Below are 21,981 nucleotides of genomic sequence, written 5' to 3' on the forward strand. Positions count from 1 at the left end.
GTCTCCTGAAAGCCAAGATAAGGAAATATGACAAAGCATATGTAGTGCTTGGCTTCACTGTGACTACAGTGGGAAAGACCAGTATGGTTGCTGTGTTTAAAAATGTTGGCAGCAATGATATGCTCAAAGCTCTGCCTGTTTTAACATAAATTGCATTCCTGATGCACATAAAAACGAGCGGATGTTCCAGTGTTGCCGCCATCATGATTTTACGGACCATGTGCTGTAGACCAGTGTTTCCCAACCTTGGCAACTTGAAGATATCTGGACTTCAATTCCCAGAATTCCCCAGCCAGCATTTGCTGGCTGGGGAATTCTGGGAGTTGAAGTCCAAATATCTCCAAGTTGCCAAGGTTGGGAAACACTGCTGTAGACACATCTGGATAATCCCAAGAAACAAAAATCCTCTGTAGTAATCTTTCCATTTGAATAAAATGAACATAGCTGTGGTGGGAAGATTTTAGGGGAAGATATGAATATACTGTGTTGATTTCCATTAAAAATACAGGTTTTCTTTTTAAAAAGTGATAAATCGAGAGTTTTTTCCCATGTGTGATTTTTAGCAACCACAGATTAGCCTGTCAAATCCAAATTTACACCTTGATTGTATGAAAGTGTCCCCAACTCAGTCCATAATGACTTTGCATTCTGCAAAATATTTAGGTTTTCCTCCTTAGGTTTCCACTGAGCCATGTTGTGTAATCCAGGTCATGTGACAGACAAATATTGATTGTCGTCTGGAAATTTCTTCTGCCCAAGCGATGGAGACGGTGCCTTAGGAAGATGGTTAGAAAGGTATTTCACTGAGAATTTAGAATTTATCCGCAGTCTCAAAATATTACCAACCCCATCACATGGTTAATCACATGGTTGATTATGTGCCGAGACAGTGAGAAGAATAGAGGCAGGGAATCATTAGCAAAATGCTATACAGTGATACCTTGTCTTACAAACTTAATTGGTTCCGGGACAAGGTTCTTAAGGTGAAAAGTTTGTAAGATGAAACAATGTTTCCCATAGGAATCAATGGAAAAGCGATTAATGCATGCAAGCCCAAAATTCACCCCTTTTGCCAGCCGAAGTGCCCGTTTTTGCACTGCTGGGGTTCCCCTGAGGCTCCTCTCCATGGGAAACCCCACCTCTGGACTTCTGTGTTTTTGCGATGCTGCAGGGGAATCCCAGCATCGCAAAAATGAGTGCTTCGTTGGCAACGGAAGTCCAGAGGTGGGGTTTCCCAGCGAAGGGACCATCAGTGAAATCGCAGCATTGCAAAAACACCCAAGTCCTCGAAACCCCACCTCCGGACCTCTGTGTTTTTGCGATGCTGCGATTTCACTGAGGCTCCCCTCTCTGGGAAACCCCACCTCCAGACTTCCGTTGCCAGCGAAGCACTCATTTTTGCGATGCTGGGATTCACTTGCTGGGATTCTCTTGCAGCATCACAAAAACACGGAAGTCTAGAGGTGGGGTTTCCCATGGAGAGGAGCCTCATGGGAATCCCAGCAGCACAAAAACAGGTGCTTTGCTGGCAACGGAAGTCCAGAGGCGGGGCATCCCAGCAGCGGCAGTGGGTTTGTAAGGTGAAAATAGTTTGTAAGAAGAGGCAAAAAAATCTTAAACCTTGGGTTTATATCTCGAAAAGTTTGTATGATGAGGCGTTTGTAAGACGAGGTATCACTGTATTCATATCCAAAATTTGGATTATGCTAAATATCCCCATTTCTAGCCTCTTCAAAGAATGGCCTGGTTTAGATATGGCAGATCCAGTAACAAATAGCATGATTTCTTGGAAGACAAACAAGTAACAAATTCCAATACCGTTTTTGGCCTCCTTGTTCAATCAAAACTAACTAATCTGTTCTTAGTTTCCCAGTTTGGATGCAGTATTGGTTTAGTGAACCAAGAAATCTTTTCTAAAATCTCTCCAAGGGGGATTGAGAGGTCGGCATGCCAACATACTTCTCTTTCCTAAATAGGGAGATTTAACCTTGAACTAAGGAAAAAAAGTCCTGATAGTGAGAGCAATTAATCAGTGGGATGGCTTGTCTCCAGAAATTGTGGGTAGGCCATCACAGGTGGTTGAAAAGAGATTGGACATACATTTGTCCAGAATGGTACAGAACTTCTGCTTAAGCAGGGGTTGGACTAGAATAGGGGTCCTCAAACTTGGCAACTTTAAGACTTGTGGACTTCAGCTCCCAGAATTCTCCAGCCAGCATAGCATAGTTGGCTGGGGAATTCTGGGAGTTGAAGTCCAGATCTCTTCAAGTTGCCAAGGTTGGGAAACACTGGGCTGGAGAATTCTCGGAGTTGAAGTCCACAAGTCATAAAGCTGCCAAGTTTAAAGACCTCTGGACTAGAAGAATATCCAACTCTGCTATTCTGTATTCTGAATGAATTGAATCCAATGAATTGAATCCATTTTCTTACAGACTGGCTACGATACGCCTTATGACAGAAAAATAAATTTCAGATGAATTGGATATGGCTTACTACTATTTTCAATCTGGCAATTGTTCAAAACGTGGTTTCAGACAGGTGTCGTTTTTTGATGGATCCAAGACCTAAGAAACAAATGATTTCTGCAGACAGACAATTTTCCTACTTGTAAATTTTTGTGTGCAGGGGGAAAAAAAACCCAGAGCCCATCGTCTTCCTTAACCAAAGTTGGATCATCTCCTGCAAACTGCTTCCCCCATAGAATAGAGTTTTTCCAATGTCTGTTTCCAACTGGAAAAGCAGAAAATAGTAAACTAGAAGATGCAGGACTGGAACTAGACTGTCTCAGTCTACTCCCTCCCTCTTCCCCCCACAAGCCCACACATACTTACATACGCACAGATGTACTCACACAAATTCACATACACAAGCAAGATCTACATGCATACCCTTTGCATCGGATGCCAGATTTTCACATCTAAGAAGGAGTTAATAAGAGGACAGTTTTAGTAAATCAGTTCTTAGCAAGGCTAATCTAAATAAACTGTGACAGAGTCTAAAATAATGAACTTGAATTTATCAAGCTTCTCTTTCTTTTCTATCCAAGGGGAGGAAAATGTCTGGGTCAGTAAGTGTTGCTCTGAACATCTGTATTTTATCTTGTGTACCAGATGATGTTATTGGGGAGCCAGGAGACACAATAATGAAGGCCTTGATTCACTGCATTTTAATACAGCAGTTCGGCTTGAAAATTGATTTAAGAAGCATGAACAGGCAGATTACTAACATGTTAAGTCATCAAACTTTTAGATTCTTCCATCAATCCACAGACACATAAAAATGGGTAGTTAAATATATTTAGAAGTTAAACTGTATTCCTTCTACATTTTTCAATTCTCAGTATATGTAATTATTATTGGTATCACCTCTCAACATAAATCTTACTTAAATTCTTTATACAATAAGTTAATCCTTGTTTATATATTTATTTACTATTTCCTAACACTTATTTCTCCTTATATTTATACCTCGAATTATATGTACATTATGAAAAGAGTACATACTCGTTCCCCCCCCTCTGGTTTCTTTTTCTTAATCCATTGATAAAACATGTTCCAAACTTCATAGAATTCTGAATTTTCTTTGTCATTTAATTCATATGTCAACTTGTCTAGTTCCGCACACTAATATTTTTTTAATAATAAGTTTGTCATTTGGTATTTTATCTTGTTTCCAATGCTGTGCCAACATTATCCTTGTTGGTGTTAATAAGTATAAAATGATATATCGATATTTCTTTTCTATTTTTCCATCAAATATGCCTAATAAGAAGGTTTCCAGTTTAAGGAAATATGACATCAACATAATCTACGGTTAAAGGGAAAAAAGGGGGTTATAAAGATTTAATGTATTGTTTTTTGTTTGTCTGTCTGTTTCTTTTTCTTTTTTCTTTATGTATTAGTTTATATGTTTTACATGTTTTTTTTAATGTTTTATATTCAATTAAAAATAAATTTTAAAAATGGGTAGTTAAACAAAAGAAAATAAGGTGAATACAGTATATTTGTGCAAATGTTTTTCAGCTGGGGAAGGTTTAAAGACTATTTTTTTAAAAAAATCAACATGCAATTTCAAACCATATTTTATGTCCGTTTATATTGTTGGGTTTTGTTCACAACTGATAGGTTGGAAATACATACAGTCGCCATGCCTGTAAAAAAAAGAGTTCAGAAGGATCTGGAACAAGAGGCATTGGCTCAGGTCCTCCTCTCGGGCATTCAGAGCAAAGGAAATTATCTGGCTTGGATTCAGACTCTTGGTCTCTGTAGCTCTAGCGTTGTATTCATACAAAATGAGAGAGAGAGCCACCAGATTTTTAGATGAAGGATTTGGTTTGGTTCTATTTGGTTCATTTTCTTTAGGCCCACATTTCTTTAGGAAGCTGCAAGGGATGGTGCTTTAATTGCATATTTCTTGCAGGGGTGGGTTCTGGCTTATCTCGCTGCCGGTTTGCTTCCTCATGCGATGCATGGGTGCGGGTGTGCTTCACATGCGCACGAGCACACCCGCACTGCTTAAAACCCATAAAAACATTTCTGCCCATATGCAGAAGCAAAAAATAAGATGGTGGCATCTACGGCACCGAGAAAGCCAGTTTGGGGGGGGGGGTGCAGATGGCCATCATTGCCAGTTCAGTGAGCAGGAAGAATTCTATAGGTAAATTCTATAGAACCGGTCCAAACTGGTCTGTACTCTTGATATATTTACCATGCACTTCCTATGCATTCTAGCATCATGATGCCCTTGAATTACTGTTTAAGGTTTAAGGTTTAATTGGATTTGTATGCCGCCTCTCTCTGAGGACTCGGGACGGCTCACAACATATACAAGAAACAATAGTAAAACAATACAATTAATATACATAAAAAAGCAATCCTTAAAATTCTAGTTTTTTAAAAAAAAACTTCCATTAACATTCATTCAACAATCATACTAAAAAACATTCGTTGGTCAGGGGGAAGATCTAGCAGCCTCAGGCCTGGCGACAAAGATACGTTTTAGGCTTTTTGGGAAGGCAAGGAGGGTGGAGGCAGTGCGAATATCCGGGGGGAGCTGATCCCAGAGGGCTGGGCCCCCCACAGAGAAGGCTCTTCCCCAAGGTCCCACCAGCCAACATTGTTTGGTTGACGGGATCCTAAGGAGACCAACTCTGTGGGACCTCAGCAGTCACTGGGATTTGTGTGGCAGAAAGCGGTCTCGGAGATAGTCTGGTCCTATGTAGGGCTTTATAGGTCATAACCAACACTTTGAATTGTGTCCGGAAACTGATCAGCAGCCAATGCAGTCCACAGAGTGATGACGAGATATGGGCATGTCTTGGGAGGCCCAAAACCGCTCGCGCAGCTGCATTTTGGACAATCTGAAGTTTCTGAACACTCTTCAAAGGTAGCCCCATGTAGAGATCCTGTTATGTTGAAATCCAGTGAAATGCCCTATACAGCCTCCCAATTCAATGATGGTGACTGGTTATATAGGTAGGCGAGAACTAAGCATTTTAAAGCCCCTGGGCCACTTCTGGCCTTTTGATTGTCCTTGTCAGGACCACGTGGATTGCTTTTATTTTGGAACTGTCTGGTTGTTGTTGTTGTTTTTCCGTTTACATTTGTGCATGCATGTATAGCTATGCACCTTCATAACTCTATTGGTTCAGCCTTCCACAACAATTCCAATTTCTCATGTGACCTCTTGGGAAAATCAGTTGCTCACCCTGAGCTAGGCTCTCTGAAGCCAACTAAGCTTCTCAATGATTTGTAAAGTATATAGAAAATGAGAGTTCTGCAGAACATTCAACATAAAAGGTGATAAAATTGAAATACCTTTTCTATGAAGACTTTACATTTGTAGAAATTGGGGGAGGTATCTAAAGATGTAGATATCTGGGTTACGGTTTATTTCGCCACAACTCTTACCTTTATCAATCTCTTAAATCCAGAAACTGCACAATTTCTAGGATTTATCTCATTATAAATACTATTATATCAATAGTATATTTTTATTTCTATTAAACTTTATTTTAAAACTATAATGTTACATATGTGAGTCTTGTTCAGTGTTTGTGCATGGCTGACTATAGTTCTGCAAAATTAACAGTCTAAGAAACATGCTCCAACTTGGATGTGAAAGCAAAGCCAATTTATGCTATCTTGGCCACACAAATTATTGTTATATAACTGCATGATATGATACAATCTCTATTTATTCGACTTCTATGCCGCCCAATCTCAAAGGACTCAGGGCGGCTGTTCAGTCCCTCATTTATCAATACATTTTTCTGAAATTTTAAAAAAAGGAATAATTTTTTTTTTACTGTTATTGTGGAATATGGTTCTGAGATACTGTTCCATTTATTTTCCATTAATAAGTGCAAGGTAAAAGCTATTGATGATAAATAAACAACCACTTTTATATTTTGAAAAACCATAAATGATTAAAAATCATAGAAAGAGAAGACCTTACTTTGGCTTATGAAACAAAAAGAAATTCTTCAAGTAGAGGAAAAAATGTAGCAAAAATATTATTCATGCACAAACCAGTAGTTATAGCCTTCCCACACCTGTTGCACTTAGTAAGCAAAGATAGAATTTTATCAATAATATAAATTATTTTTATTTATAATTTTGATACAGCGGGTGGAAATGTAAAGATACTGTACTGTGAAGTTATAAATTATGCAATGAATATATCATCCCTACTTTAATTTATACATGTACAATTATTTTAGTTGAATTTAATACGTTTGCTTAAGAACAGAAAAGTAGACAAGCATTAATAATGCTCTTAATATGCATAATGTTATGTAATATAATACATAATGTTAGAAGTGCTCCAATTGAGTTACACTTGTAATTTAACTTTTGATCAGCACATTTCCAGAAAGACAGCTAGGATTCACACACTAGCTGTCATTATATCCTAACAATTTGCCATCTCTGAGGCTATAGCACCTGTTTGCAGAATTCAAACTGCTTTGGAAGCTACAGTATGTGTGGAGCTGTTTTGTTTGTATTGTTGCCAGACTTTTGAAGAACTGATTACTGCATTTAGCGAGATACAAGGAAAGCATAGCTATGTAATTAATCAAAGAAACAAATGCATATTTGAGCACATCAAAGTACATGCCATTCTGTTAGAGGAATTTTGCAATGTGGAGGTTTTCAAATTTTCCCAGGAAAAGCAAAGCTAATAGGCAACCGTATTATATTTGAATGCAAGTTTGACAATGAGCAATGTCAAATTCAGGTCTGAATTAATAAATATTAATAAAAATCTAGATTTGCTGAAGATAGTTTGAATTGCTGGCTTGTAACTATTTAATGGGCCAGCTGCTTCCCAATTCCTGATGAATGTTACCCTCTGCTGGAAATTCATGTGTAGTACAGTAGTAGCACTTAGAATTGGAATCTCAGCTGCTCACAAGAGTTCTTAAAGCACTTAATTAACAAAGAATGTTCAGATGTTGCATTGAAAATTAAAGAATACATTGTTGGGAGATGCCTACATCCAATCCACTAATTGGCAGTTGATGATTCAATGCCCTTCCTGGTTCAATGGACACCAATTCACCAGGATTGTCTGTTGTTAACTGCTTTGAGTTTTTGAAAGCTGCTGCTGCTCGCTAATATTGATTATTTATTGATAGATGTACTGTAGGTAATGAGTTGGATATCACTGCATCATCATCATCATCATCCTTCTTCAGAGAATGCTGAAAATACAGTATGATCTAAGACAAAACTTATTACCGGTAGGCATCTCAGAAGCTGGTCAAGGTAACGAAGAGGACAAGAATATGAACAGTCGACCTAGTCATTTCTTCATAGTATCGAACTTTCACCTTTCCTCCCGATCCAAAACTATAATGATTGTATTCCTGTAAACTGAGCTTATGAAAAAGAAGTACAATGGGTAGCTTGCCTTGGCCATTCAGACACTGGGTGCACATATTGAAGTCAGAGTGCCAATTGTAGATAACTATCTAGATAAATAATAATAAGATATATTTAGCTTGGAAATGCTTTTATGGGGTAAGCAGGCCCTGTTTCTCTTGTATTTGAATTTCAATGTCCTACAATAGAAGGAAGGATTTCATCCTCTCAACATCTGTCTCTTTGTTGTGGAAGGTATGAAATGACACTACAGTGTTCCCTCGAATTTCGCAAGTTCAAACTTCGCGAAAAGTCTATACCGCGTTTTTTCAAAAATATAAATTAAAAAAATACTTTGCGGGTTTTTTCCCTATACCACGGTTTTTCCCGCCTGATGACGTCATATGTTATCGCCAAAATTTCATCTGACTTTAATAAAAAATTTTTTTAATAAACTTTAATAAATAAACATGGTGAGTAATGATCTAAATGGTTGCTAAGGAAATGGGAAATTGCACTTTAGGGGTTTAAAGTGTTAAGGGAAGGCTTGTGATACTGTTCATAGCCAAAAATAGTGTATTTACTTCCGCATCTCTACTTCACGGAAATTCGACTTTCGCGGGCGGTCTCGGAACGCATCCCCTGCGAAAATCGAGGGAACACTGTATGTCATAATCATATTTGGAATCAAGTACTCAGCCAGGATATCAAGAGATGTCCAGTGTTACTAACTGGTTTCTTTTCTCTCTCTTTTTAATACAGCAACAGCTACTGATTTTCAGCCATGTGCTCCTTCATGCAAAACCTGTGAAACAGTTGCGGATAGATGTACTTCATGCCCTGCAGGTATTTATTTATTCCACTAAGATACCATATAATCAACTCCAGACTCACAGCACTTTAAAGTAACAATCAACAATAAAGTATCTGCAATATGGGATTAAGTCCATCTAGTGCAGTGGTTCTCAATGTTGGTATTGTAACTCTACATCAGTGGTTCTCAATCTTTCTAATGTCGTGACCTCCTAATACAGTTCCTCATGTTATGGCGCTAATTATCCCAACAGAGCTTTAAGCTGATTGGCAGGAAGATCAGAGGGACACTCCCACTGTAAACATCTGATTGGTTGGATTGTAAAAATTTGTTTCAAGGCACCAGAATAGAAGTCTTAGTTCCTAACACCATGGGAAATTTGTCTTTTCTCATAGTCTTAGGCGACCCCTGTGAAACAGTTGTTCGACCCCCAAAGGGGTCCCGACTCCCAGGTTTAGAAACACTGATCTACTGAATCAAGAAGGGCTTTCTTCATGTGGCTTCCTCCCTGTGGAATATAAGCCCTGCAGAGATGATTTGTTTTATTTATTTATTAGATTTCTATGCCACCCTCCTCAATCAACTCAGGGCGGCTTAATAATAATAATAATTTATTAGATTTGTATGCTGCCCCTCTCCGAAGATTCAGGGAGGCTCACAACATAACAATAACACAATGCATTACAAATCCAATAGTAAAAATTTAAAACATTAATATCATAACCAATATTATAATAAAATCCCAAACTACACAATAATACACATTTAACCCAATCCATCATACAATAAAGGTCGAAAACATAACAAAGGGTTGGTGGTAATTATCCCCACGCCTGGCAACAAAGGTGGGTGTTCAGCATTTTACGGAAGGAGAGGGGGGGCTGCTCAAATCTCTGAAGGGAGTTGATTCCAGAGGGTCGGGGCCGCCACAGAGAAGGCTCTTCCCCTGGACCCCGCCAGCCGACATTGTTTAGTTGCCAGGACCCGGAGAAGGCCAACTCTGTGGGACCTAATTGGCCACTGGGATTCGTGCGGCAGAAGGCGGTCCCAGAGGCTTACAACTGACTCTGACACTCTTTTGCAAGATTGTGAAGACATGATTCTGACAATGGGCCTGTGGCCCAAGAGTGATATGGAGTCCAATATGTGATTGATTGTGGTCAGCCCAGGAGTAAGGGTTTATTGTTTTTTTGTACTGGGATTTTATTTTTGTCAGTTGCCTAGAGTCACTTTCAGACAGTTGGGTGGCCATGTAAATTTTCTAAATAAATAAAAATGCAATCAACAATTTCAATAATACTTTGCAAAAAAATAGAACGAAGACATAAACATAGAACAAGAACATAAGGACAATAAATATTACTACTATTAATGGTGGGGATAACATTAATCACAGAATCGCTCATCCGGAAAGAGTGCCATAATTAAGTAATAGAAGGAATAAAGTTTAGTTTTAAGAATAGGTTCTTGCTTCTATAGGTGTCACTTTATAGAAGTGAGGTACAACTGAGAGATTCTTTGGAGAAAACTACTAGATAGGGTAGAGATTCTGTCATTTGTCAAGTTAGCAGACACATTGAGAATTTGGAAAGCAAGATTCTTGCACAAAATTGTAAGAAGCTGGCTTAAATACAAAATGACAAGTTTCACATTTGTTATAGTAGTTTATCTCTTGTTTTTTCTGCTCAAATTCAAACTGAGGCACTGAATTTCAGTGACCTGCTATTTTCATTTTCATTGTGTTAAAATATAATTCCATGTTATTTATTTTTATTTATGGGAGGAATTATTGCTATCCTTCCATCTTTATCCTCAGGGTATGTCAGTTTAAATCAATATAGGCAACAGAAAACAATAATAGACCTTTCAGCCACTAGTATTGGGCTGATGATTGACCTGCCAGCAAGTCTATGTTGAGTGTTAGTTGTCTTATATCCATAACAATTTGTTCCAAAACTGATTATTCAGGCCTTTCAACAATGCATCCATAGCTACTATAATTTAATCCATCCACCTTACTGTTGATAACACTCGTCTTTTCTTTTCTTTCCTTTTAACTTTCCCAGCATTACAGCCTTCTCCAGAGAGCTAGCTGTGCCTTCAAGTAGGATAATTTGTGCTTGGTCATTTGTTTCCGCAAGTGAAAACTCTGAGTTGATTTATTTGATGAGCCATTTGTTTGTTTCCATGGCTGTACATGATATTGTCAAGAGTCCCAACGTTCAAAAGCATCAACACATTTTCTGTATAGCTTGTTCAAAGTCCAGTTTTTGCTTCCATAAAATGTCACATAGAATTCCCTTATCTCTTTTCCAAAGCTTTCAATGCTATACTATCACATTCCAATATGTAGTATATTTCTTGACTTCTGGTTACTTTACTCTGAAGGTTGACCCTAAGAGGCAAAAACTACCTACCACATTATTATCTTCATTGTCCATTCTAAGGCTGTGTAATGTACCTATTGACAACAGTTTGGGCTTCTTAATAATGACTCATTAAGCTATGAATACAAAAAAGAGCATAACATTATTTGGTAAGTCCCTATGCAGCGCCACTAAAAGAATAACTCTCCATTAAACATCAGTGAATATATAATAAATAGTATATCCCCAGAATGTCTTAATCTTAATGACTGTTCTCAATGGATTTTTAAACTTCAAAATGGGCACAAGAGAGCAGAGGTGGAAAGTCTTAATAATAATAGGTAGTCAATATTTGCAACAGTACCACTAGCTGTCTTTCAAATAATTTATATCTATACCAGTGCTTCTCAACCTTTTCTTCACCCTGGACCTGCTAAAAATAGCTTTTGTGGCCATGGACCATGGCAATGGACCCACAAGACTTAACTCAAGATTTAAATCGTAACATTTTTTCAAGCTTTCATGGATCCCATGTTCATTTTCATTCATTCATTTGTCCAATACACAAGTATATAGGAAGAAAATAGACATGTGATAATATAGAAAGGGTGAAAGTGGGCTTAGAGGAGAGGATATATGAAAGAAAGAGAATATATATGATAAGTGAGAGAAAGGAAAGACAATTGGACAGGGGACGAAAGGCACACCAGTGCACTTATGTACGCCCCTTACTGGCCCCTTAGGAATCTGGAGAGGTCAATCGTGGAGAGTCTAAGGGAGAAATGTTGGGGGTTAGGGGTTGACACAATTGAGTCCGGTAATGAGTTCCACGCTTCGATAATTCGATTGTTGAAATCATATTTTTTACAGTCAAGTTTGGTGCGGTTCGTATTGAGTTTGAATTTGTTGCGTGCTCTTGTGTTGTTGCGGTTGAAGCTGAAGTAGTCATTGACCGGTAGGACATTGCAGCATATGATCTTGTGGGCAATACTTAAATCATGTTTTAGACGCCATAGTTCTAGGCTCCCTCAGAAGACCACAGGTTGAGAACCACTGACCTATACCATTTTTTTTCCCAGGCCAATTTCTTTTTGTTGGGACCTGTGTCCATGACTGCCCTCCTCAAACATTTCGCAATACGAAGACAAAACAATGTGAGAACTGCACCAAGGACTGTGAAGAATGCACAGCAAAGCAACACTGTCTGAAATGTTTGTCCAATACAAGCACACCACGCTATTTGCAAGGACATGAATGCGTGCAGGAGTGCTCCATGTATGTACCCATTTATATTCATTCTTGCAAACTCCTAGTTCTCTTCACATTCAGCGCGGCATTTCCACTTCCCCATTTTCTACATTGCAATACTTGTAACTTTCTCCTTGGAGAAAGCAATGAGATCCCTTGGCTTTTTCAGAATGTTTGCAAAGTTACATAATAAATATTCCTCTGGCTTTCTCTGGTAGATTTCCTAGACAAATTTCCATTCCAGCATTCTAAGAACGTGAGCATTCCTTTGAGAACTTATTGAGAAGGTATTATAATAAAGGAAGGAGAAAATAGGATGAAGTCAAGAGATGCACCGACTGAAGAAGGATCTAGCATACAATTATTTTTATATGCTTAGTTAAAAGAAAGATTGAATAGGAATACGGTGATAATTAGAATTGAAAAACAGAAAACGGAATTTGAAATTGAACTACCAGCATGTAAAAATAATAAATGTGTAATATCAAAAATGTATAAACTTATGTTAAGATTTAAAACAGAAGATAGTGACTCAGCTGGGTGAATGCCTTGGTCGGAGATCAGAGTTTTCTTAATGATGATCCAGAAAGTAGAAGGACAATAAGAATCAGGGTGAATATTAATGCCTTCAGAACAAGGGCCCTACAGGATCTAATGCTGTTTGTTGAAGCATTTTTCTTTCTTCTTTTTACAAAGCCTTTAGAATCAGATGAGCAACCAGGCAGAGAAAGACTGAGTGATTGGCATTCATTTTACTATTTTATTTCTAAAATATTTTGTTTGTTCAGGGCCTCAGATTCTGTTCCAAAAATGGCTTTGAAGTACCTGGGAAGGGAGGATATGGGAAAAAAAAAAAAAAACCACTTGTATGCACCTGCTTTAAAGCAGTTGTCTCTTTCTCAGGACTGTTTGGCAGTTACAAAAGGCTGATTGTTCCCAAAACATGACTATCTAAAGGCTGTAGAATCATTAAATACGGGATCGAAGGACACCCAGCTGCAATATTGGCCAAGTAGTCCATATTACAATCATAGCATCGTTTCCCTTAAGAGGGTGTGTTCCCACATCAAAAGATGAAAGTTGCTGCTTTGATCCTTTCAAATCCCCTGTTAAACTTTCTGAGCAAATCCCCTGTATTGCTTGCTTTGCTTTATTCATGGTATCAGAAGCTTGAAAATAAAAACAAAATTGAATTAATATTAATTTAACTTATATTTTTTTTAAGAAGTATAATTATTTCCAAAGGAAGTGAGACATATACTAAAATATTTTGGGATTCTTCTGGAGGACCTGATCTTTCTAGTTTAATAAGGAGATGTGTGGATCTGGTCAGTGGTAAAATCTACTTACCTTCCCTACCAGTTTGGAAGTGCACATTTTGTGTGTACATGCTTTGTGCATACATGCTCACTTCTTTCTTGCATGCACCTGCCACCATGCATGCTTTTTCACCCTCTGCTCATGCGTAGGTTTTGCGCATGCGCAGAGGGTTAAAAAAAGAAAGTGGTGATTAGTGATGGGCGAACTGAACCTGCACAATTCGGGTCCGTACTGAATTTTGGGGTGTTCGGTATGCCGAACACGAACCCAAAATTGTTTGAAACTTCGGGCAAAGTTCAGGGTCGCATTCAGCGTTCGGAGCTTTGACGTCACCGGCAGGTTGCCAAGGACGTCAAGGTGATCACTTCCTGGATTCCATGGAATCCAGGAAGTGATCACCTTGGCGTCCTTAGCAACCTGCTGGTGACGTCAAGGCTCCACCCCCGGAATCTCTTTGTGGGAGGGATTCCCCAGCTCCTTCAAAGGGAGGTCTTCACGTAAAAATAAACATTGTTATTTTTACATGAAAGGACACTGCAGTGGCACTGCAAGCAAAGGGCAGTCCTTTCACGTAAAAATAAACATGTTACTGGTTGTCCGAACTACCGGCAGCCGTCACTACCAGTATGCCTGAACCGGGCCGAACCAGTAGCATGTCACCCCTGGATCTGGTGCTAAGTTGAGCATTTCCTTTGCATTTTGTTCTTCTTCAATGTGGTGGGAATGAAATTGCTTTGCCATTGTTCTTCAAAGAAGAAATTGGTGGTGCAATTATCTTGGATGAAATCCAGATCCTTGGCAAAGGGATTGTCTGAGTCTATTAGTCTTCAACAACTCAGGTTTTTTACTTTCAGATAAATCCTGAGGATTTGGGGAAGTTCATCTTAAGGACAGTCTATTTATTTATTTATTTTTAGATCAAGAAATGTAGGCAAACAGGGAGAATCCAGAATATTGGACAAAAGTGTCCCAGGAAACATCAGCAGCAGCATTTTTCACCTCATTGCAATTATAAAGTTAGCTCATAAACTCCAGCAAATTGTACTTTTCAGAATGAGAAAGTAAAACAGAACTTTGAAGTTTTTCTTGAAAAGAAAATCATCCAGAAACTGGACTTCAGTACAGTATTATGATAGGAAATTTTGATTTTTCAGAATCAAAGATAACCGAGCAACAAGTACATAATTACGATTCTTTGGTAGTACTCATCTGCCTTAAAACTCATAAAATTTGGCACTCAGTGATGCAAATATTTTGTCCTGGTACTCATTGGCTGGTACAAACTAGAACTTGTCTATGTCAACTACCTTGTGACTCACTAAATTATTCCTTAAGGGAAAAAAATATTTGATATCATCAATTTTGGTACTCATCGCACTTCCCCGAACCAATTAATGATGAGTAGTGAAGTATCACTGTAAAAACTTTTAAACTCATCCTCTCAATATTTTTTAAATAGAACTTTATTAAATTTCAAAAGGATATAACATATAAAAAGTCAAGAACAGAAAAATTAAAAGGTAAAAAGAGAAAGGAGCAGAGAAAAAGCAAATTTGAGGGGTGCAGATAGAAGCAAGGCAGGCTATGCAATACTTTTGCTGAGAATTAGAATGTAGTCTGTCACTTAATGGGTTTTTTCCCCCTCTTTCTTGTTGCAGGGGCTTTTTTGCTAAAGATGAAGAGTGCAGGGAATGTAACTCGCCTTGCAAAACATGTAGAAAAAATGCCACCACATGCCTCTCCTGTGAAAGGCCCTTGATGCTAGAGGGCTTCACATGCAAACCTGAATGCTCCAAGGGACATTTTGCTGTCGATGGAGTCTGTGAAGCTTGTCCACTGACGTGTCAGGAATGTCTTCATCTAAACAAATGCAAAGGTAAGCCAAGAATCCAGTGATCCATGCAGTTTCAACCTTTCCACTCATCCAAAATGTAGAAACTTCATCTGAACGCATTGAGCTCAGTTCAGCTCTTCAAAGCTCATCTGGGCACCTTTATCTTTCAAGCATAGACTATATAACAACTTCCCAAGTGACTGTTTAATAAGTTAGAAGTAAAGCAATGAGATCCAGTCACTCACAATCCAATGATGCAAATGTCTTGATAAATAATCCCAATCTGAAAGCCGTTGCCAGCCAACTGAAGACAACGAAGGGAGAGAGGCTGGGTTTTTGCACTTCTGTATAGGTGGAGGTGCTGCATCTTCTTCTTCTTCTTTTTCTATAATTTTATGGTACTTTAAAAAAAATAAATACCAGGAAAACAATATCAAGAAATTAAAGAACAGTGGTATGCACTTATCCAACCAATGAATTAGGTACACAGTGATAACAGCAAGACAAACAATAAAAGACCATAAAAATAATAAAATAAAACAAGCAAATAGAAAAAGACAATAAAACACAATATACTATTTTGATATAAATCACCTAAACACAGCGCATATTCATTTAATTGTTGAACAACAATATATCAAACTTTAAATTAAACCTTATTTCTGTTTGTAATAAATGTATGCCAAATGGTATTATGCTATTTTTTTATTAGTGAGAAAAATAGTTTCTTTCAAGATGAATAAATTACACATTTCTTGAATTCAAACTTGGTATGTGCGGTAATAGTACTTTTCTAATATCTCAAATGATTCTCTTAACTATTCCCCAAAAGTAAAGTGTTAATACCATTTTATAATGTCTTGGAATGGCCACAGTTGAAATACTGCATTCAGTTTTGTTCACCACAATGTAAGAAAGATGTTGAGACTCTAGAAAGAGTGCAGAGAAGTGCAACAAAGATTATTAGGGGACTGAAAGCTAAAACATATGCAGTCCAATTTTAGGAAAGATGTGTGTCTAGTTTAATGAAAAGAAGGACCACAGGAGACATGATAGCTGTATTCCAATATCTCAAAGGTTGGCACAAAGAAGAGGGAGTCAACCTACTCCAAAGCACCTGGGGGTAGGACAAGAAACAATGGATAAAAACTAATCAAGGAGAGAAGCAACTTAGAACTAAGGAGAAATTTCCTGACAGTTAGAACAATTAATCCGTGGAACTGCTTGCCTCCAGAAGTTGTGAATGTTCCAACACTGGAAGTTTTTAAGAAGATGTTGGATAACCATTTCTCTAAAGTGGTGAGGGTTTCCTGCCTAAGCAGGTAGTTGGACTAGAAGACCTCCAAGGCCCCTTTCAACTCTTTTGATGTTGTTGTTGTTGATGATGATGATTGTTTGATACAAGCAATATTTCTCAAAATGATTGGATTCCATGATTGTGGAATTATAATTTAATATTACATTCATATTTTTAACTTGCAAATATCCCTATATCAAGCAAGTTCAGGCATCGTGATTTTTAGGTTTGTTTAAACTTTGTAACAACTGTTGTGAAATAAGGTTTGTTTAAACTTTGTAAAACTATTGTGAAATGTCACTATATAAATCATATAAAGAAATAAATATATAATATTACTAATATTTTTGCAATATTTTTCAACTCCCCACATCAATCCAGATATGACTAAATAATATATGTTGATATACTGTCCATTTATCTGTTACAGTGAAAATCTAGAATCTTTTCTTTCCCATTCATTCTTTGAGGAATCCAATAAACTCAGAATAAAATATGATAATCAACTAACTTTAATTCCAAAGGCAAACTTCACCATTTTTCTGATGATCCATTCTCAGTTATTCTCATTCTTTATGCTATAAGTAAGGAATACCAGAAATTTCAAATTTAAATATATATTTTCATTCACAAATTTACATATACATTTTCATTTTGACATTGGTTTGATTTCATAAACAGATTCCATAGAAAGTGGGGGAAAGGACATCTGAATAACAATAGTATTTAGACTTCTATACCACTTCAAAATGCTTTACAGCCTTCTCTGAGTCTTTATAGACTCAGCATATTGGCCCCAACAATCTGGGTCCTTATTTTTCTGACCTAAGAAGGGTGGAAGACTGAATTAACCTTGAGCCTAATGAGATTCAAACTGGCAAATTGCCAGCAGTCAGCAGAAATAGTCTTCAGTACTCCATTCAAACTACTGCACCAGCATGGCTTTTATCATACTCAAAACATGTTTGGGTTGATAATAATGCCACTGAAAACATGTTAGGCTAAGACAACTTTTTCTGAAGTTGTTCAAAATCCTTTAAAATTATAATTGTAAAGTCACTGATTATTCCAGAATCTGACCCTATAACTTCCATCTATTTTTAGAGTACAGTGCTACCTCTACTTACAAACTTAATTCGTTTCGTGAATTTAAGTAGAAAAGTTTGTAAGAAGAAGCAATTTTTCCCATAGAAATCAATGTAAAAGCAAATAATGCATGTGATTGGAGAAACCACAGGGAGGGTAGAGGCCCTGTTTCCTCCCAGGAGATTTCTAGAGAGGCCCTATGGAGGCTTCTCCCCACCTTTTCCTGCCCTGTTTCCTCCCAGGAGATTCCTGGAGAGGCCCCACAGAGGCTTCTCCCCACCTTTTCCGCCCCGATATCCTCCCAGGAGACTCCTAGAGAGGCCCAATGGAGGCTTTTCCCTGCCTTTTCCGGTTACAGTTTTGGAGGCTCGGGTTTGTAAGTGGAAAATGGTTCTTGAGAAGAGGCAAAAAAATCTTGAACGCCCAGTTCTTATCTAGAAAAGTTAGTAAGTAGAGGCATTTTTAGGTAGCGGTACCACTGTACAGTTAAAGAGTAGAGTTTTTCCACAAAGTGAAACTCGACGTCAAATCCCATATACTGTACATCCCAGTAAGACTCACCCTATGTCAAAGCGAGGGGCTATGTCTACGTATCATATAAAAATCAAGACAGTTGTGTTTTTTTATATATCTTGATTGGATCTCTCTCTTTTTCCCTTGAAAGTTTGTGTTCCTTCCTTCCATCTGTACAATGGTCAGTGTTTGAAGAATTGTCCCTCTGGTTTTTACTCTCTCTCCGCCCACTGCCTGCCCTGCCATGAGCTCTGCAGAGAATGCGAAGGCCCAGAAGATGACGACTGCATTGCCTGTCCTGATACTTCCTATGCATTATTCAGAGGCAGATGTTATGAATACTGCCCAGATGGCACTTACTTTGAAGATGAGACCAGCAGCTGCAGAGGTATCCCTTTTTCAGTTCAACTGGTAATCCGATTCAGAAAGTCTATTTGATTCAAACACTGCAGTCAAAATGACATTTAAATTAAAAATTTCTCGCAGCTCTATGTTTTAGACCTGTTCTTTTAATCCTCTCCCATAATACAAGAATGTACCATGCATGAGACACTCATATTCAGCATGTTTATTTCCCTGTTTATTTAAATCAGATATATAAAGCTACTGGAGTCCGGATGACTCTTGGGTGGTGAATAATAAAACCCAAATATGAAAATAATGAATCAAGAATGTCCCAAAGGTGCTATTCAAAACTTAACTTTGGGTTTTTCATTGAAAATGTTTCACTTTTCATTCCCCCCAAAATTCTTTATTTCCTGACAAAGCTCCTTGGAAGAGAAGCAAAAGGTTTTCAGGGAAACCCCCCCAAAACCTCAGTTGCCTTTTGAGTAGCACTTTAGGGACAACCATGATCTGGATGATTGAGAATCTCCAGAAACAATTAATAAAGAAATAGTTAATAAAGAACAACCCACAATTCTCACAAAGAAGCCCTTCCCTTCCCTACCTGGGTTAAAAGACGGATCTTTAAGATTTGCTTAAAGAAGGATAGAAAATGAGCAGTTTAAATGCTTAGGGGCAGATTGTTATAAATAGCAGCTTTTCAGACCAGCTGTAAACTCCAAGTTGTCTTCAAGAGTACATGGAGAATGTTGCAACAGGTCCACATGCAAGATGACCAAGGCGTAGGGGACAGTCTTCTGCCGCACGAATCCCAGCGACCAATAAGGTCCCACAGAGTTGGCCTTCTCCGGGTCCCGTCGACTATAAACAATGTCATCTGGTGGGCCCCAGAGGAAGACCCTTCTCTGTGGCGGCACCGGCCCTCTGGAATCAACTCCCTCCGAAGATTAGAACCGCCCCCACCCTCCTTGCCTTTCTTAAGTTACTAAAGACCCACTTATGTCACCAGGCATGGGGGAACTGAGATACTCCCCAGGCTTATACAGTTTACGCATGGTATGATTGTGTTGTTTGGTTCCAATGTTGGGTTTTAGAATGTTTTTAATATTAGATTTTTTACACTGTCACTATTTTGTTGTGAGCCATCCCAAGTCTACGGAGAGGGGCAGCATACAAATCTAATAAATTATTATTATTATTATTATTATTATTATTATTATTATTATTATTATGTGAAGAGGGCATAACTGCTCCACCATCAATCTTTGCAGTGATTTTCCTATAGGAAGAACTTATTAACAAATGTGCTTCAGTCACCTGTGGCATGAAACTCATTTGAGTAGCTTATTCATTTCACATATGTTGAATTCTGCAGATGTGAACTTGCAGGTCTCCATTGAGAATAAAACACTCCCAAAAAATGATGACATCTTTTTGCTTTGTTACTTTTTAGCCTGCAATGAGACCTGCACAACTTGTTCCTCTGGCACAAAGTGCCTTTCCTGCGAAGAAGGCCTGGTGATGACCAGCAGTGGCCACTGTGTAATCCCTCAGTACTGCTTGCCCAATCAGTACTATGACAGGGAGAGCCGGACGTGTAGGCCTTGCCACAAAGACTGCCTCCATTGCAAAGGACCAGGGAACTTTCAGTGTCTCAGCTGCCCGAGTGGTCTGCATCTTCTCAGTAAGTATTTTACTTGTCTTTTTAAATCTCTGTAGGGGAACCACTGGCCTTGTTTGATAGCTAGGATTACACATCTTGCTGTTCTGTCGGGCTCTCTGGTAGACTCCTCCTGGAAATTCACAGATACAAATTTCAGACACACACACGTTTGAAAATTCAAAACAATGTTCTTTATAAGGAAAATTCACTTAAACCAAGCCCTCTTTTGGTATAACAAAGAGCACTCGTCTCCAACCAAACTGGTGATTTGTACAAGTCCCTTATCAGTTCTGTGATACTTAGCTTGCAGCTGTGAGGCAATTCACAGTCCTTATTCTTTCACAAAGTGAAACACACTTTGCTCTGGTTTATTTTCAAAGCGGCGAAAAACCAGCACACAAAAGGTCAAAGTCAGTAAAGCAGTCACGAAACACAGCGATCAGATAATCCTCCACAATGGCCAAACCCACAGGCTGCTCTTTATAGCAGCCTCACTAATTACCCCAGCCCCACTCAACCACAGGTGGCCTCATTTTCTTTGATAATAATCTCTCAGTTGTTGTTGCCTATGCATCGCTCTCCGCATGCGTGGCTGTATCATTAACTCTTGTTCTGAATCCAAGGAGGACCTAGATAATTTATCTCCTTCTGAGCTGTCTGCCACACTCTCCTCCTCCCTGTCACGCATGTCTTCTTGGTCAGAGGAGCCTTCATCAGCAGATTCCACCGGGGGCAAAACAGGCCTGCAGCATGTGGATGTCTCCCCCACATCCACAGTCCTTGGGGCAGGAGCTGGGCCAGAGCTAACCACAACACTTGCTAAGCAGTAAATTTTAACTCTACTTTCCTAAACAGCCACACAATCTGAAAAACACATAAAATCAAGTCATAAAATATGGTTTACATATCAAGAGTTACTGGACTCGCCCACCACACTAAACATGCAAACCCTTCTGTAAGTTTGGTGACATTTTGTGCAAGTTCACAAGAGACAGGGTGAATTGTGATGCTCCAACTAGCATTTCCAAATTTGTTTTAGGCCCAGGAAGGCTGCTTAGCACAATATGTGAATCCAGGATCTCAGAATTTCTATAGGGAAAGTGTAATAGTAAACTGCCATGTCTCTGAGCAATTTCCATTCATGTTTATACAACATACTAAGCACACTTTCCTTAACATATTGAAAAGTCACAGTTCGGAGAATAGAAAAGAATAGAATGGAATTCTTTATTGGCCAAGTGTGATTGGACACACAAGGAATTTGTCTTTGGTGCATCAGTGTCTTTGTCTCAGTGTACATAAAAGAAAATATACATTTGTCAAGAATCATGAGGTACAACACTTAATGATTGTCATAGGGGTCAAATAAGCAATGAAGAAACAATATTAATAAAAATCTTAAGGATACAAGCAACAAGTTGCAGTCATAAAGTCATGTGGGAGGAGATGGATGATGGGAATGATGAGAAAAAACTAGTAGTAATAGTAGTGCAGACTTAGTAAATAGTTTGACATCATTGAGGGAATTATTTGTTTAGCAGAGTGATGGCATTCAGGAAAAAACTGTTCTTTTATCTAGTTGTCTTGATGTGGCAATGCTCAGTAGCGATGTTTTGAGGGTAGGAGTTGA

General features: G+C 38.4%; 1 protein-coding gene across 3 annotated transcripts in view; it reads left to right on the plus strand.

The window, feature by feature from the left end:
* The window catches only part of PCSK5 (proprotein convertase subtilisin/kexin type 5), a 226,586-nt gene that overhangs the window by 194,225 nt on the left and 10,380 nt on the right, over window positions 1-21,981 (plus strand). For 2 of the 3 annotated variants that reach the window (XM_070742701.1, XM_070742702.1), the window contains 5 exons: window positions 8,628-8,711; window positions 12,125-12,320; window positions 15,272-15,489; window positions 18,495-18,731; window positions 20,142-20,372. In XM_070742701.1, the coding sequence (XP_070598802.1) occupies window positions 8,628-8,711; window positions 12,125-12,320; window positions 15,272-15,489; window positions 18,495-18,731; window positions 20,142-20,372 (966 nt within the window). The remainder of the gene's footprint in view (window positions 1-8,627; window positions 8,712-12,124; window positions 12,321-15,271; window positions 15,490-18,494; window positions 18,732-20,141; window positions 20,373-21,981) is intronic. The other variant, XM_070742704.1, reaches the window with a different exon arrangement.

Source organism: Erythrolamprus reginae, chromosome 2 (genome assembly GCF_031021105.1).
Source record: "Erythrolamprus reginae isolate rEryReg1 chromosome 2, rEryReg1.hap1, whole genome shotgun sequence".
Taxonomy (NCBI): Eukaryota; Metazoa; Chordata; class Lepidosauria; order Squamata; family Dipsadidae; genus Erythrolamprus; species Erythrolamprus reginae.